We start from the raw sequence: 17366 nt of genomic DNA on the forward strand, positions 1-17366 counted from the left end.
GCATCAGTTTCTCTCTTCCATTTTTCTCTACTCCCTCTTTCCTCATCCTCCTCCGCTCAATCGTTTCTCTTCTCCAAAATCGAGACTCGCGAGAAGCTTCCTCGTGCGACGCGAAAAAGAAGAAGCGAGACTCTGTTCGAGACGGTTTTTTTTTGTTCTCTCTTAACGTTTCCCGTCGAAAAGAGTTTCCGGCGAGAAAACCGGATGTCGCGGGACCGAAGTATCCGATATTCAACGTGCAAAAAACAAATGCATCTTCTCAAACTTGATTACCTACAGAAAAATCTTTCTTTCCTTCTTTCTTTCTCTCTCTTTCTTTCTTTCATTCGCTCATTCACTCTTTCTCTCACTCTCTCCCTCCCTCTCTCTCTCTCTTGCGAGCACAATTCCAAGCGTTGTAAATAAAATCTGAACAATGTGAAAACATAAATAGATATTCGTATTCGAAGCGCATGTATGGCTATCAATATATAATATATATACACGTATAGAGTATATAAAACAACGACAGACAGAGCTATCAGAATCGAAGAACAATGGAGACTTTTGCTTTTTTCCCTCTTTATTGTTAATTATTATTGTTTTCCATATTTTCTCCTCCTCCTCTCTCTCTCTCTCTCTCTCTCTCTCTCTCTCTCTCTCTCTCTCTCTCTCGTTTCTTACTCCATAGCAAAAAGATTCTCGCGAGTCGTATATATATATTTTATTATTTATTTGTTCCTTTCTATTTTTTTCTTCGTCGTGACGGAGCAGTTTATCTTATGTTTTTCATAATATATAGGCGGACATACTCGCGTGCACGATTGATCCAGATCCCCTGAACACTCTCAGATAATTGTATCCAATTAGTTGTATCTTCTATAATGGTCGATGAGGAACCTCCGATTTATTTTGGATCCCATGAGAAATGGTCAACGAGGAACGCGGTGGTGCACTCGGCTTCGAGATCGTGGAGGTGTCTTTTTCTGGTTTGCTTCTTCCTTTTCATCGTTTTTCCCTTCCTCTTTCTCTTCTCTCTCTCTCTCTCTCTCTCTTTCTTTCTTATTTCCCCGGTTTAAAAATGTGCACGTAAAAGAGACGTGGTTAGAGCTCGTACCACGTGCCACGGAAACGAACAATGGTGGAGAACACGTAATGATTTGCCGCTGTGCGATACGTGATTACGTTATATACGCGCTGGATCAACGCGTAGAAGCAACTGTTCTGTGTTCTGTGGTCTGCCAGCTTCGCGAGGGATCGCCGATTTTATTTATTCCTTTTTTATATTTTTATATATATATATTTTTTCTTTTTTCCTCTAAACATTTTTTTCAAATATTTCGACAACGAGTGAAGTCGTTACACGACGACGACAATTGCTCGACAGTTGCTCGTGAAAAGGTATTGGTCTCGCTTCCCTAGCCCCTTGATATGTAATCTGTGCCCACCATGACCAACCTCCCATTAGACACTAGGTTTCTCTCTCTCTCTCTCTCTCTCTCTCTCTCTCTCTCTCTCTCTTCTTTCTTTGTGTATATATATATATACATACATATATATATACACACACAAGACAATTCTTCACGATCGATCCCCGCGTCTAACAGAAGGAAACAAGCTTCCACGAAGGTTACGAATCGAATCCTCGGCATTCCTTGTCGTTCCTCGAGCGAAAGAAGAACGGCGCTCTCCGTTTTTCTCAACGAATTCTAACGATACGGTCGAGGATTCGTTCCGTTGTTAATACTGACACACTACTGACGGTAACGGGATCTCCGCAACACGGATTAAGCACGTATACCCGGACCTCGCCGAAAGCAACGCAAGGAGGAAAGAAGAAACGAAAGAGATGGGGGATGAGATCGAAACGAAAAATGATAGAAGATAAAAAAAAGGAAGAAGAAAGAAAGAAAGAAGAAAAAAAGAAGGAGAATATACAGAGAATGAATGTACGGAAGAGGAGAAAGAAGAGTGCGTAGATCGGTGATCGAGAGAGGGCAAAAAGTAAAGGAGAGATGATAAAAAAGAAAAATAAGTAGAAGACAGACATCGATGCCCCTCGATGTCTCTCTCGCCTTCCTATATAAACTCTTTCATTTCGATCCAGCCATGCGGACGATCCTCGATGACCTTCGTAGTAGCTCGCTCGTGCCAGCCACGTTCCACCCTGTCGACGACGATGAGATCCCGCCGACGACGCCGCGATCACATTTTCCAGCGAGAGAACCACTCCGAGCCAGATTCCTTCCTTCCTTCCTTCTTTCTTTCTTTCTTTTTTTTTCTTTTTTTTCTTTTTTTTCCCTTTATTCAGTTATTTATTTATTACCTCTCGACCCTCGATCGAGGCCGAGTTCCGGCCCGCTGACCCCCGAACGGAACCGATTCTTCTTCCAGCGACCAGCGTCTGATCTTTGCCAGAGATTTGGTCACCACGCGGCGAGGAGGAATAGCGACGGTAGTCGATAATAAAAGGATATTCAGTATGCAGCAGCAGCAGCAGTAGTAGAATATGAATATTCGAGGACAAGCGCGTGGCGTATATACGCACATACATACACACATACACACACACGTACACACACACACACACATATATACACATATATGCACACATATGTGTATACATACATGTATATGTATATATGTATATATATATATATATTTTTTTTTTTCTTTTCTTTTTCCGTCTTTTGCTGCCTCGTCCGGCGAGTAGGCCCGCTGCTCTTCTCATCAGTACGGCCAGAACGTAGGCAACGGAGGCGGTGGTGGCGGTGGCACGGTAGGATAGAGAGTTGGAGTGGCGATCAGAACGCAGGTGGGCGGCAGGGGAGGCGGCACGGGCGGCGGTAAGACCGGGGAGAGTGTAATCGCTGCGGCTGGGTGCAGGGCCGTGCCCGTCGGGGCACACAACGGGTGCAGGGCGAGAGAGGGACGCTGGCGCTGACGCTGACGCTGCTGGCCCTGGACCTCGCCGTTCTATTCCGAGTCCTGCTGCATTTTGACGTGGCCATTACCGGCGGAATTGCTCGACGTGCTGCCGCTGCTGGGCGGGAAACTCGTTGGTATGGTGCGGGACGACGAGAAGCACAGTTTCATTATGTATGGGAATTTGCCATCTGGAAAAGAAGAGGGGGGGATGGGGGATAATCAGAGACAATCAGACTTCTCATTCGCTTTTCAAATTATTCATTTTACGAAACGAATCGAGTAAAATTTATTTGTATGAATAAATTCGCGTCGAAAGAAGTTTATCAAATTCGAGGAACTAATTCTCTGACTTATTATTAGTGGAAGAAGATCACTTGGGAAGAAATTGAAATTATAAATTATTTTACGGAGGGGAGATTTTGCGGAGAAATACTCACTGCTGTTTTCCAATGCTGTGTGATTGCATTCCATGATGGCGGCTACCGCGATTCCGACGCTGCTGAACTCGATGAGGCCGGACGACGATCGTTCCGATTTAAGGGGGAACAGTTTTACCGTCGTCGGCGCCTCGATACCGCGTTCCACGAACACGCGATGCACGGTCTCCTCGGTTAAGTCCGGGGGCGTGTTGAAAAAGTGGACTATCTTTGAGGGTGGTTGTATTCTATTTTTATTGGCCATCGCTGGATTTAGGAACCTGAAATAACAATAACGTTTACGATTAAACCAACACGGCCAATTTATCGGGAATTTCAATAAATCTTCGCTTCGTTCCATTCGATTATTTAATTAGCGCGCGACGAAATTAAAATGCAAACCGCACGACGCGTATTCATATTACGCACGGGGTAAAACAAGTATAGCGTGGCGGGATGAAAACACGACGAATTTGAATATCCATCGAATCGATTTACGTGTTCCGATTGCGAAATTTCAACTTCAAAATTCGAAATTCAACTTCTCTTCGCGATTAATTCGCTCGCGATAAGTAATCGCGTAATCGATGGAGAGAAAGATGATCGCGAAACAAGAAGATCGTTCTAAAAATCTCGCGGCCGCGATTAAATTCTCATCAAATAGATATTAAACCCGTCCGAGAAGTGGAGCTCGAAATCTCCGGAAGTAGGAGCGTCGTTAATTGCGCTCCGTTGTTCCGTTTCCACAAGAAACGTGTTCGTCAATGCGAAACGTTCGTCCAATTCTCCAGATACCGTAAAATCTCTCTCGTTAACGTTCATTCAGCTTCGTTTCGAGAGATTTCGCTACTTCGAATTGATTTCAGAGATCATCTTTCGGAGGATTTGATCGATTTTCAAGGGAAATACGATTTTGTTCGATCTGATCTAATAATCGAAATTAATAGAGTTACGTTGAAAATATATAATAGAAGTACGAAAAACGAGTTAAAGAGGATAACAAGCGGATAAAAATAGAATCGAAGGAAGAGATAGAATTTTAAGATAGATACACAGGATGGATAGTTCGATCTCATACCTGTTATTCTTGCTTCCTGTGAAATCTTTGAAGCTCGCCGTCTTGTCGGGCAGAATGTAGGGATTGGTGACGTCCGAGAGGAAAGCCTGCTTCGAGAAACCGAGCTGCAACCTTCCGTCTGTGCCGATCGTCACGTTGTTCAGATTCTGTAGGCAACGTTCCACGGCTATGCTGTCGCCCATCTGGATCATTGCGCAGCCCTCTTTCGTCTTCAAGAACTTCACCTGTTTGTAGAATCATTCAAGTTTAGAATCAATTTGGAGGATCAATCGAAGGAGGAGGTAATTCTTTCTTTTTATCTTTTCTTATCCAAAAATTTTTTGCATTAATGTTATTTTATTTAACGACGACGAGATTCGAAATTCTAAAAATCTAAAAATCTAAAAATCTCTTAACTCTATTTAACGAGAAACTGAATAGTTTATACCATCGACTCGCGTCATCGTTTCTTTATCCTGTTCATCCCCCAAGTTAATCAAATTTTCATAGTTTTCTTTGTGCCAAAAATGTAGTTAACGTTAATTACGGATAACGAGATTCAAATTCAAATTTAATTTATTCAGATCATAGTATCAATTTGTCCTTTCTTCTTCCTCGCCTCCAAAGTTTAATCAAACTTTCATACTACTTTCTTTGCATATCCCGAATCGAGATGTTACAATCAACATTAATCTAACTTATCCTCTAAGAGATTCGAATTCCGCGAAATATATCCAAATATATTCTTCTTTTCACGCCAAGAGGCAAGAAATTCCACGGACGATCGTTTGGCAAATACGATATTCGAGAGGGCCAGCAAAAACAACCCCCCCCCTTTAACAAATTTCACCCGGTCTTTATCCAATCAAGGAACATTAATGCAAAAGCCCGACGTACCTTGGTTACATTTCCATACAGGCAGAACAAGTTGAACAGTTTGTCCGTGTTGACTTTATCCGGTTGCAGCCCGTAGACCATCATCACGGAACCCTGCGTGCTCGAAGGTGGCGTCTGCCCCAAGGTGGGCACGTAACCAGGTCGAGGTGGCGTAGGATGTAATGGTTCTCGACCGCTGAAATCGCTCTTAATACCGTAACGCTCCACGTACGGCTCCGCATACGTGGCTGGTCCATTGAAATTCTCCTCGTAACGATCGTGACCGGCACCAGGTGGGAAAGTTACCTGTGGCGTGGATCCTGCGAACAAAAGCGATCGAGATGTGTGGAGGCGTGTTCGAGGCGAGTCGATGCGTCCTTTGTCTAACTCTCTCTCTCTCTCCCTCTCTCTCTCTCTCTCTCTCTCTCTCTCTCTCTCTCTGTCGATGATTTCATCCTCGCGCAATATCGAGCGTGTGATCTAGCAGCGCGTTCCATGTTCCAATGGTTAATACGCTAATTATGGAAATCGAGCGACTGTTGCGTCCCTATTAATCACGAGAGGCGAGAGGAAATATTAATTGTTCCCGGTGAATGGTCGTTTAACGCGTCGAATGAACGAGGGGAATATGGGTTTTCGAATCGTTTAGATACGCGAGTTTTTATTATTTTTTTTATCTTTTTTTTTGGCCACTATATTCGATATTATAATCGAAGTACAGTGTATTGGATAACCTTCTGTTGGAAGGTGCGTTATATATTTTTTTTATTTGTTAATTATTCGAAAAATGGTGATGGTTTTATATTGGATGAAAATAATAGGTAGGATTCTCTGTGAGAGAAAGATTTTTGAGATGTTGTGAGAAGAAAGCAACAACGCAAAAAATTATATAATAATAAGTTTTTCTTTGGTTACAAAAGAAGATATAATATTTTATTTTATTTTATTTTATTTTAAAAGCAACAACGATGTAAAAATTGTTTCATTCCTTAAAGACAGGATGATGGGTAACATTATGATCTAATCACTGGCCGAGAATCGCTCTCAAAGTTCCACTCTGACATTGTTCTTTGAACGTTGTTGATCCAGTTTTCTTCAGTCGCTCCAACTTTCTTCAACTTCAACTTCGGAATTTTATCTGTTCTTTATTTAATGTCCCCTGGTGTTACTTCCTCGGAGAAGAATTTCTCACTTCTACACCTCTTTTTCCAAATTTCTTTTCTTTGCCACATGGAGGGGGGGACAAATTTTATTAATACAAGGTGTGTTGGTAATTGATTAATATTAAAATACGCTTTATACAATTATTAAAAATTTCGCTTTACAATTTGTTAACAATTCCGTTCGATTGAAAAATATTCGATTCTATCAACTCATCGAACACGAGTATTTCTCGTTATCGAAGCTTCTCGGATCCCATTCTTCAAACGGACACCGCGATTCCTCAGATTGGGTTACGTCCACGATTATATAGTTTTCGATAGCTCGATCGCGACATAACTCGGCTACAATTACATCATCGATTTTCTGTCAAAATTCCTCCGCTCTGTTAATATCTTGCATATCACGAGTCCGTCGTAATAATAATTTTCCGTAGGAAACCGTAACGGAAATCTGCCTCTCCGCTATCCTCTACCTACTACGAATCAATGCAATTTAATATATAACCACGCCGAAACGTGATAATTTTCACGCCGTATACTTCGATCAACGATCAACGAAACACGACACAATTTCCAAAATCTCCAAAAATTTTGCCCGTCAATCACGCCATTTGTCATTCCATTTATCATTCTATTTATCGCATCGTTCTTTCGAAAAAAAAAAAATACAAATCGAGAAAAATAGAAAATAAAACAAAATTGCATAAAAATACGGAATGGCGCGAACGATAAAAACTTTCAATCGTAAATCCGGAAATATATTTCGGGCAAAATATCCTGTTACGACACATTTTTCTGGCCTAATAATTCCGGTAACGAACTATTCACTATTCACGGGGACTCCCCCGGCAAAAATGAGAATCACAGTTCGAAAACTTCTATTCCAGAGATTACTGCTATACAATTACGCGGATTCAGCGGATTTCGCGCGTACCGGAGGGAAAAGTATCGAATGCAAAGAGAGCTCGACCTCGTTCGATGGCCCATCCGTTTTCTCAATTAGTTCGCTTAATTTGACTATCAAAGAGAGAAACGAGGAGGGAAACGAGGGGCGGGTGAGGGAAGGGGAGGAAGAGGGAAGAGGAGGTGGTTGGTCGGGCGCGAGTTGGGATGAGGCACACTTACCGTATGGCTGTGGCGCGGCGCCGTATCTGGGTTCCGCCAAAAGGGGAGCCGGCCTTCCATTTCCTGTCGCGTCGTTTTTGTGCGCGCTCGATCCTGTAAAAAAGAAAAGAGAAAAAAACCATCTCAATTATACTATCCATCGTTTTGTTTCCGAACGATCGCAAGCAAGCTGGCAACCAAGCAAGCAAAACTTCTGGAATCGATCGATCGATATCGATCAGGGATCTTCTTGTCTCCCGTTCTTTTTTTTTTTCCTTCCCCTCCTTCCTCGGTTTCCATTTATAGAAATAGTATACGGAACGAGCAGGTCCTCCCCCCAGGTTTTATTTTATTCCGGTGTGTGTATCGGGATTGGCCGAGGCGCAATTTGTTTCGCCAAGCGGAATTGCGCGAAATTCAATCTACGGATTGAATCGGTTTTCCTCTCGATTGGCGGCGCGCAAACCGTAGAACGAATCCTGTGAATAAGTTAGCAAAGCTAACGGACGGACGCGACGTGGCGCGGATTAATCAATTCCCGCGCGATCCCCTTTCGGGGGATCATCTCTCGCGTCCGGATCGTCAGAAACAAGCCGACTAGTGAAACACGGCTCGTGTTGTGCGAAATCTGCCATCTGTGGTGTCAACCTCGATCTCCTTGGAGAGGGAAGGGGAATAACTCGGATGAGTCAAAGATATAGCCGGATATTCCGGGGAGACACGCGAGATTTTGACAGTTTGGGGCCAGTTTAGCGCGGCAGTTACGGGGGGAGAGAGAGGGAGGGACGGTCTCCCGGGATACAAACACGGCCGCAAAGGGTTCGAACGAAACTCTGATTCTTGATAGGTCAGGATCCACGTCAGGATCGAAAAATTCCAAACTAACTCTGGCCTGGTCCTCGAGGATTTAAAGGGAGTGTTTGGTGGTCTCCGTGGACGAAGAGTTGCAGCGAGGTGGTTGGAAAGTTCGAGGGAGGAGGGGGTTTGAATTTCCTTTACCACGAGGGCTGCTTAATTCTTGCCAGCTACCGTATACCGGTGACGTAAATCAAAGTGATAAATAGGAGGGAATTAATAGGAAATTTTAATTATATATTTTTTTAGAGAAGTAAAACGTTATAAATATCGCAAGTAAAATCATTATGAATCGTGATCAACTTCGCTTTTCGAAGAATCCTCAATTTAACGCGAAAATATCGCCTCCGATGGAGTTGGACGTTTTATTTTTTTTTTTTTTTATTTCAGCGCGAAAATATTGCTTCGATCGACTTAATCAATTTACCTCTCCCCCCTACGCTGTTTCATCAAAAAGCGTTCTTTCGAAGAGAGAGAAAGAAAAACCGTTTAATAATAAATCAAAAGCGTCCTCTCTCCCATATATACCTCTCCTATATATTTCCTCAAATATATTCTCTTCCCGAATCACAATCGCTCGAAACAAGCCGATAAAATAAACGGCAAATTTGGTATAACACGCGATATAAACATTAACGTTCCAATTTCGCGGGCAAAATTAATAACAATATTCATAAAAATTCCATCTAACGAAACGATTCCCAATTCCGTTTATCCGTCCTCTCGAAAAAACGCTCCCGCTTCCGGCCACGCTTCATTTTACCATACACAATTGCGCGCGCAGAGACAGGCCCATCGTCACTTGTTTTCCTTCGTTGTTGTCGCCTGTCGCCTCGAGATATAATCTCACCGCCTCTTCGCCGAAACCAAGCGGCATATACAATTGGTCTATATTAAACCGCATTACAGTTGTATATACGTCGCGCGTGCACGCGCACACGTTGCATCGAGGGATGCACCCTTCTCCTCCCCCCTCCGTGCAACCTGTATATTGATTTCGAATATTCGATATCGCGTGCCGACACACACCAATGTGCACACGGCCCGCCGAGAACGACGATGCATCTTCATCCCAATGGATAGATCCATACGCGGAACGATCCATTCCGTTTATTTCGTTCGTTCGCATTCGACGGAGAAGGGGAGGGATTTCCGGTCGTTAAACCGCCGCCACCTTGATGATTTCCTGCGACGATTTTTCCTCACCCAAGCGAGGAAAGAGACGCGTAACGCGTTGTGATTAATGTATCGGTCACCGCGTCGTTGTACGTTTGCGTTTGGATGTTGAAATTAAATTGGAGGGCAGGTGACGAGATCGTGAGCAAAGTTTTACTTGAGAAGTCAATCGGCTTGTTTTGTCGAGTATCGAAACGTTGAAAATTTCTGGAGATTTTAAGATGATTCTTTTCTCGACGATTTATTCATCTTGATTTTTGAATTTTTGATTTATAAATTCTTTTTCTCGAAGGAGAGAAAGAGGAAAAGAGAGAAATCTTCCTTTTGTAAAAAAAATATATTGGGGAGGAAATATACAGACTCTAAAATTAAAGATGATTCGAAGAAATAATTGTTTCGTTCTATATTTTTGCAGGATAGCGGTGATGCATCATCAGAACTTGAAAAATTTCTTGGAATAAAAGATACTTTTCTTGAACAATGTCTCGGGAATGAGACAAGTAGAGAGTAAGTAACAAAAGAAGATTCGTATCAAAACACTCGACCGAGTGTTGTCTTGAGTCGTCGCGTCGCTCTTTTACTAAAGATACGTCTGGAAAATCAAGACGTCTGGGAAATCAACCGCTGTATGGTGGCGATAAACGGCGAACGTAACGTTTTTTTAAACGTGGCAGAAATTACGAAACGCAAGCCACCTTCGACGTTGCACTTTTCTCGCGAATTTTGAATTATGTATTATTTTTCAATTAACGCGAAGAAAGGAAATACGACCTATGACCGAGATAATTTTAATCTAAAGTTTTCCTTAAACGTCTTTACAAATGTATTAATTAAATTACAATTTCAGCAATGCATCGCATTATTATAATTAATTATTATAATTCGCGTATTTGCATAGAATAGGGAAAATTTGTACGTCGTTACAATTACGTCAATTAGATTAAATTCAAGGAATCGTATCTTCTCGACAACCGGCCAAGGATTTAATTCTAACTATTTAACGCGAAGCGAAACTCGGGGAAGCACGGTCGCACGGTCGATAAATTCGCGGCGTATAAATTCCGTTCCCGATAACTTCCGTTGGGATAAAGTGGCGATACATAACGGGCCGAGGAATTACATAACCGAACGATTCGATTATCAAACTCGTGAAAACAAACACTTACCTGCCGAGCAAATAATCGTAGCAATGACGTGAGCCTCGAGCTATTCGAGAGGCGGCCGCTCCTTTCCTTTCCCCAACAACCGGAAACGGGAGTGTAATAAGAAAATTTTGGGGGAGGGTCAACGATCGCGATGATTCGAAATCAACCGGACGATCGATGGATCAATGGCTCGTCGATCGTGATTCGATTCGCGAATACTTATCCGCTTGGTTGGACCAAGTAAAAGGTTAGAGACACGAGAGATACTCCTCCTTCAAAAATCGGTTCCATCCGTCCTCCTCTTAGATTTAAACATGCTATTACCCGTTGGCCAGAGAATCTCCTACGTGTCGTGATGGCCGTATCGATCTCCGTTCCTCCCCCACGCGAAACTTTCGGCTGCAATCTTCCGCGAAAAGACACGGATAACTTTTGCCAGTCTGTTGTGAAAGTTGCCGCGCTTATTCTCGTATAACACATATAAATAATCGACGTTTGATATTTCGTTAAAGAAAAAAAGAAAAGAAAAGAAAGAGGAGAGATCAGTCTGTTTCGGATAATTTACGAGTTTCGAGAGTTAAGTTCGTTAGGGGACGACGTGGAGGGGGTGTGGTGGGTTAACTCGGTTTGCATGTTGGTTAACTGGATGGAAGATTGAAAGTAGGGTGAAGTTATATATACGATGAAGTTCGGAACGAGCGATCTGACGGTTTGATGGATAATTTTACCAAGATCGAGAGTGTCGCGCAAAGTTTTCAAAACGGTCACGTTGATACGTGAATAATAGATAGGGGATAGGATAGGGTGTAGTTGTGGTGTATAATTCAGGACGGTGTAATATGACAGTGTTAAATTCTTGGAATATCCATCGAAAATCTTTGGAAAGGATGGGAATGTAATTTTTTTTTCCCTCCTCTTCTACTTCTTCTTCTTCTTCTTCTTCTTCTTCTTCTTCTTTTTTTCTCGCCCCGTCGAAGAATCCGATATTACTTTTTTCATTAAAGTGAATTCTCTTCATCGGCGTGTCGTCGATGGGAGAAGGAGAAATGGTGTAAAAATTTCGGGACGGCGAAATCTACGCTGTCTGAGAGGGCGGGGGATATTTTTAATAACGAGAGAAACATCGAAGCAAAATTTAGGCTAGGGCTCGCTCCTATACGGGGATGGATACATCCGGGTCATATGGAAGCTTTTACAAGTCCATGAAACTCGATATTGGCACTTGTAGGTCTCGCGGAGGACCTTGGGAGATTGCGATTTTGGATATCGCGTGTCCGACGGACAAAAACGTTCCTCTATTGCGCCTCGATCGACGAGCACTTCCCGACTTTCAATTGGGAACACGAGCTATTCGTGTTGCGCTGGATTTTCGAACGCGCGCTCCTATGTCTTTTTCCGCGTTTTTTCCAGCGATGTGTAACGAAAAACGGGAGGGGGAACTGTTAAGGACGGTAATAACCCGCGTAACAAAGAATTGTGCTCGCGTCATTGCGTAGGCGTCATTGTGTTATTCTCGTGTAATGAAATGCGCGTTAAATAAACGGATTATTCGGCGGATTAATGCGATTGTACGAATTTAACCGGTTTAACTATTATTAAATCTCTATTAATCCAGCTGCAAATTGTCAATTTTCGTCCATCTATTCTAATGAGTTGATCCGACGAAAGAGGAGCGTTATGACGGAAGGAGGAGTTGGAAGATGGCATCCATCAGCGTAAACGTCAACACGTTCCGCGACGTGATTCGACCATCCACCACGAGACTAACGATCCATTACCCTTCATAACGTGGCTTGTAACTTTATAAATTGCCCTACGCAAGCCTCTCTTCGAGGACTATTATAATCAGGTATTGGAACCGATGGATAGGTTGACGAAATTCTAACACGCGCCAGAATAACGAGCGTATTACTCTATGAACAGCTTAACGTTGGAAACGAGGGAAACGTTGGACCAAAAAAAAAAAGAAAAAGGAAAAAAAAATCAATTGCTCTTTTTAACTGATTAAAATGAGGTTGCATGGTAAATTGACTCTAACGATTCCAGCTTTTAGAGAATTTCCTTGGAATTTTTTTTTTTTAAAGATTAATCTGTATCTAATAAAAATTGAAGAGTCACATTAGAAAACTGTTGAAAAAAAATTCAATTCAATCACATCCAGGAATTGTAATTTACATTGATGAAAATATGATGGCAAACAAGTTTTACATAAAACGAAAGAAAGAAAGAAAAAAAAAAACTCATTCTCAAGTGCATCTGACCGATTCTCTCGAAAAACTCGTACAAACTGAAACACGAGTGCTTTTTTTTTTCAACGCTCGAGGGTAGTTTTTAAAGTTACAGTTCGTGACCCCGAAACTCCGCTAGTTTCCAAAATTTTCAATCATCGACGACGGGGAATAAAAACGCGACTCGTACTTGGAAGTGGACAACCACGGCAACGCGTAATGAAAACGTTTCTCTCTTTTTTTTCTTCTTTTCCCCTTTTCTCCTTTTTTTTTCCTTTTTTTTTTTTTGCACCGAAACGACAATTACAAACGATCCAGTTGCGTGCAACGAGGGGCCGCGCCGTGTCACGACAGAAACGTCGTGTCGTTATCCCTTTGTTTCTTTTCGAGGCTGCACCACGAGTGCAATCTCTCTCTTCAAACGCGTTTCCATCGGGCCAACAACAACAACTATGAGCCCCCTATGTATCGACCTACAATGCTGACTGGCAACGCGCACCCCATAAAATTACCTCGGTCGAGGAGAACACCGACCACATGGATGGCTGTTAGCCCATCGCCCAAAACCGTGAACGCAAGCTATAAACGGATTGGATGATCGTGAGTGATCGAGCGTATGCGGTTCCTGATTGCGTGCACGATGGTTTTGGTTAGTTATTCCTGGTCGATATCTGCGAGGGTATAACATAGAGGGAGGTGAAAAGTGTCGAGTCTTTTTGTTTTTTTAACCCTTCCGATATTTCTGACGTGACTTTTTATGTCAAACATTGTAATAATAATAATCTTTGATAGAAGATACTTGAAGAATATTTGAAATTTTATCAGAGAACTGGAATGAGCATTGATAAGCTCAATTTCAAACGAGAATAATTTTGTTCTCGTCGAGTATCCATCTCTGAAATTTTTTTTTTAAATATTACGTTTCATTATTCCAGAGAAAGAATTGCAAAATTGCAAAATGAGAAATCTGGTTTTGTCGAGAAATTGTTAAACGGATACCCATTATCTCGGGAGAAATTAGTTAAGGGAAAGCTGGATTTGCCTTGGCAATCTCGAGCTTCGAATTCGAATTATTAGAGAGTTATGATGAATATCAGAAGTTGATTAATGCTGACGCTTAAGGATTAAGATAATGACAATAAATTTCACGGTTGGATTAATCGCATCACCTAAAGGGGCTAAAACACCTTGCGCAAGATTAATAATGTTGCTGAAATCTACTTGTTTCCGTTATTATGGCCGCCGTTTCACCAGATGTACGAGAATGTTTCATTTAGTCGGGAAAATTATCCCATATCTCCCGTTGTCCCCCGTTCCATTATGTCAATTTATTTACCACGAAAGAAAATATAGTTACGCGGTATATTTTCACCGTGAAAACTAGATTACGCGACTCCATAAAATTATTAATATTTCATTTCGCTTCGAAACTATTATATTTGCATACACGAGTGTATATATATATACGAGAACGACTCGTGTATATGATTAATCGCGATAGGTCAGAGATATATTCACGTTATTATTATTATTTTTCTTTTTTTCAAAACGAATTACATTTTTTAGAATGGAAAATGGAATTTTTAAAATTCACACTCTACATACTCCAGATCTACAATTCAATCTACCACTTCTCACTTCTATACCGGAATTTTTATTTTTCTAAAAATACCTTTCGCTTATTTGCGAGATAAAAATGTTTAATATTATTCGAGAAACTAATTCATGTGATTTTCCAGGAAGGAAAAAATGCGTTAACAAATCGACACACAACAGAGACAAATTCAACCCGTGATCGTCACATCGATTCCTCCTCCTCCTCTGTACAACCCAACCCTCTAAAAAAGCCTTTTTCCAAGGGAGGAAAAAAATCATCACGAAGAGACGAGAATGAAAATTAAGCTCGAAAGAAATTTAAATCACCCCCTAGGCCACCATCCTCTTTCCCTCTAGGATAAACACGGGGAACGTCCCACGCTGCGAATACAAGCGCGATAAAAGTTGCGATTACGCAAGTTTGCGGGGGATGAGTTATCGCCTCCATTCCAGAGGAAGTGTTGCAGAGTTTGTGACGGGCGAAAATTAGGGTCGCTTCTTAAACACATCTTGGCCGCATCTTGGAATTTAATGCATTCGTAATTGTTGCCCCGCAAGCCAACGTTTATCAACGTTGAATCTAACGTTTCAACCGCCGTTCGAAAGAATCTCCTCCCAGTGATAATCGTAAAGTAACGGCGGCTCGTCACCGTGGAGGATTTTTCGAGGTGGTTGTGCAGGTAAGTTTTCCGTTGCCGGTTTAAAGAGAAAGGGGGAGCAACAGGTTCAAACGAAGGGGAACGGAATTTCTGATTCTAGTGTGATGTTTCAGAGGGAATGTTTAATTTCGACGGTATTCAAAGGAACAGTAAGAGCATCTTAGCTAAAGATAAAATGTTCGCGTGCATTTTTCTCTCTCGATGGTTAAAGAGTTTAAGAGTTTATTTTTTTTCTTTTTTTATTATTGGAAAACAAATTTATGGACGACACGTGTATGTTAATTTTAATCTCCTCTGTATTGTTACTTCTATTTTATTTTACATTTTTATAACGCATATGATGCCACGTTACATGAATAAAGCATTACCTAATATTGGAACGTGCTTGTTTTCCATCGGATCTCTTATATTAATTATTAATTCTTTTTTTTTTTCGACGAAATTTTCAGATAACGAAGTATCACAGTGTGATTTGACGCACAGATGTCATATTGGAATTATAACGAGGAGGATAAGTGTCTTGGAGATTTTCGATGTTGATGATTCTTTAACAAGAGTGCGACACGATAAATTTGAACGAAATAAAAATAAAGAAGCGCAGAGGCTCGTTCGAGAAAATGAAGAGAATAAATAATAATAATTTATCTCTAGTATCAAGTGCAAAATACGTATCCACTATCGAGGCGCAATTGTATAAGAAAAGGAAAAAAAATAAAAGGACGAGAAATTTATTTCCAATGATTCATTTCCAGGAATCAGTTCGAGAAAGGGCTTATAAATGCGATGCGAATATATCAGTATGGACGCGTTCGAGGAAAGGTGAAAGGTCGAGGCATGAAACTTCGTTTTATCGCGGCTCTGATGAATCACACGCCTCCAATAATTAAACGAGTAACGAATTCACTTTACGCAATAAAATTTCGAGGAATGGAAAAAAAGGAGGAGGGGAAAGAAAAAAAAAAAAAAGAAAAATACGCTTTTAATGATTGTCAGTGATATTTATAGAATCTGGAAACGATTCCCTGGTGAATCGTTTATCGTGTGTTTCGTATGAACGGCGAGCAATTAGAAATGCAATATTGCTTCGTTTCGTATAATCCTTTACACAATGTGACCAATCGTGACGTAGCCACGTTAATTAATAACCACGTATATATACGTGGAACGCGTTCATACGTATATCGTGTAGTAGCACAACTACATTCGTTTCTCAATCCGTTCTCTTTGCGCCTGTTATCCAAGCATTTCTACTTACGGTCTTCACGCTTTGACTGATTATTGGACGTTCACCGGCATTCCAATCGCGTTAGCATCACCGCGCAACGATATTCATTCCTCTCGGACGTTCTCCGTTTTTCTCTCTCGATCAACAAAATTAAATTGAAACACAGGAAATTTTGTCACGTTCGAAAGCAAAAAAAAAAAAAAAAAAAAAAAGAGAACCAATATCACGGTCGTTGGATCGGAGACGACAAGAGAGGAAAAAGATAGCAATTCCCCAGGGACCTTTAAAAAAGCTCGAACAGGATCGAACTTTCTTAATCCCGAGTTTTTAATCGTGCTTCGGCCATCGCTCTTGCAAACAAACTGACGCGCCATCGATCACCGTGTTTCCGAGGGTAAAAAAAAAAAAAAAAAAAAAAAAACGGTGATCAGTTCCAGCGATGCTTATCGAGCACGATATAGGGGTGTATATGCAACACAGAAGGACTTTTCTCTTCCTTCCTCCCCGGTTTTCACTGCTGGTTATTATCGATCGCGAAAAATCCTTGTTCGAAACGTCACGTTCCACGATTCCGTAACTCTTCCAACTCACCATTGCTTTCCCACTTGAGCTATTGTTCGCGTCGTTGAAAAAGAGTGGGTAGCGTGTAGCATTTCTTGCTACTGGTTAATTCTTTTCGAATCGGTTTGAAAAGAAAAGAAAAGAAAGAAAAAAAAAAGAAATATCGAATCTTGAAAAAAAATCTATTAAATCGCGATAACTTCTTCCGTTTAATCCTTGTGCGGTGGGGACTCGACCACCTTTCTTCTCCACGATTCTCAACTTAAAAAAACCCCGATAAATCCCGAACTGCTTTCCCGTGTCTGCGGTATTCGCGAATCGGTATTCACTCGGTGGTCGGCCACTCTCGGATCAGAGAGCACAAATCGACTCCACCTTTCGTCGAAGCGCGAACAAGA

The 17366-nt window shown here is 41.5% G+C and overlaps 1 protein-coding gene and 1 long non-coding RNA gene across 4 annotated transcripts in view; one reads left to right on the forward strand and one right to left on the reverse strand.

The window, feature by feature from the left end:
* Nucleotides 1–735: 735 nt before the first annotated feature.
* The window catches only part of LOC410674 (heterogeneous nuclear ribonucleoprotein L), a 142135-nt gene continuing 125504 nt past the window's right edge, over nucleotides 736–17366 (reverse strand). For 2 of the 3 annotated variants that reach the window (XM_006571375.3, XM_003251682.4), the window contains exons 7-11: nucleotides 7545–7637; nucleotides 5278–5576; nucleotides 4402–4625; nucleotides 3345–3604; nucleotides 736–3095 (exon numbers count right to left, since the gene is read on the reverse strand). In XM_006571375.3, coding sequence (XP_006571438.1) covers nucleotides 2956–3095; nucleotides 3345–3604; nucleotides 4402–4625; nucleotides 5278–5576; nucleotides 7545–7637 — 1016 coding nt within the window. In that variant the 3' untranslated portion in view covers nucleotides 736–2955. The remainder of the gene's footprint in view (nucleotides 3096–3344; nucleotides 3605–4401; nucleotides 4626–5277; nucleotides 5577–7544; nucleotides 7638–17366) is intronic. The other variant, XM_006571376.3, reaches the window with a different exon arrangement.
* Nucleotides 4553–17125, forward strand: LOC113219189. The gene is made up of 3 exons (XR_003305941.1): nucleotides 4553–4682; nucleotides 9970–10061; nucleotides 14667–17125. It is a non-coding gene; the product is annotated as an uncharacterized LOC113219189 (long non-coding RNA).

This window comes from Apis mellifera, linkage group LG1 (assembly GCF_003254395.2).
Source record: "Apis mellifera strain DH4 linkage group LG1, Amel_HAv3.1, whole genome shotgun sequence".
Taxonomy (NCBI): Eukaryota; Metazoa; Arthropoda; class Insecta; order Hymenoptera; family Apidae; genus Apis; species Apis mellifera.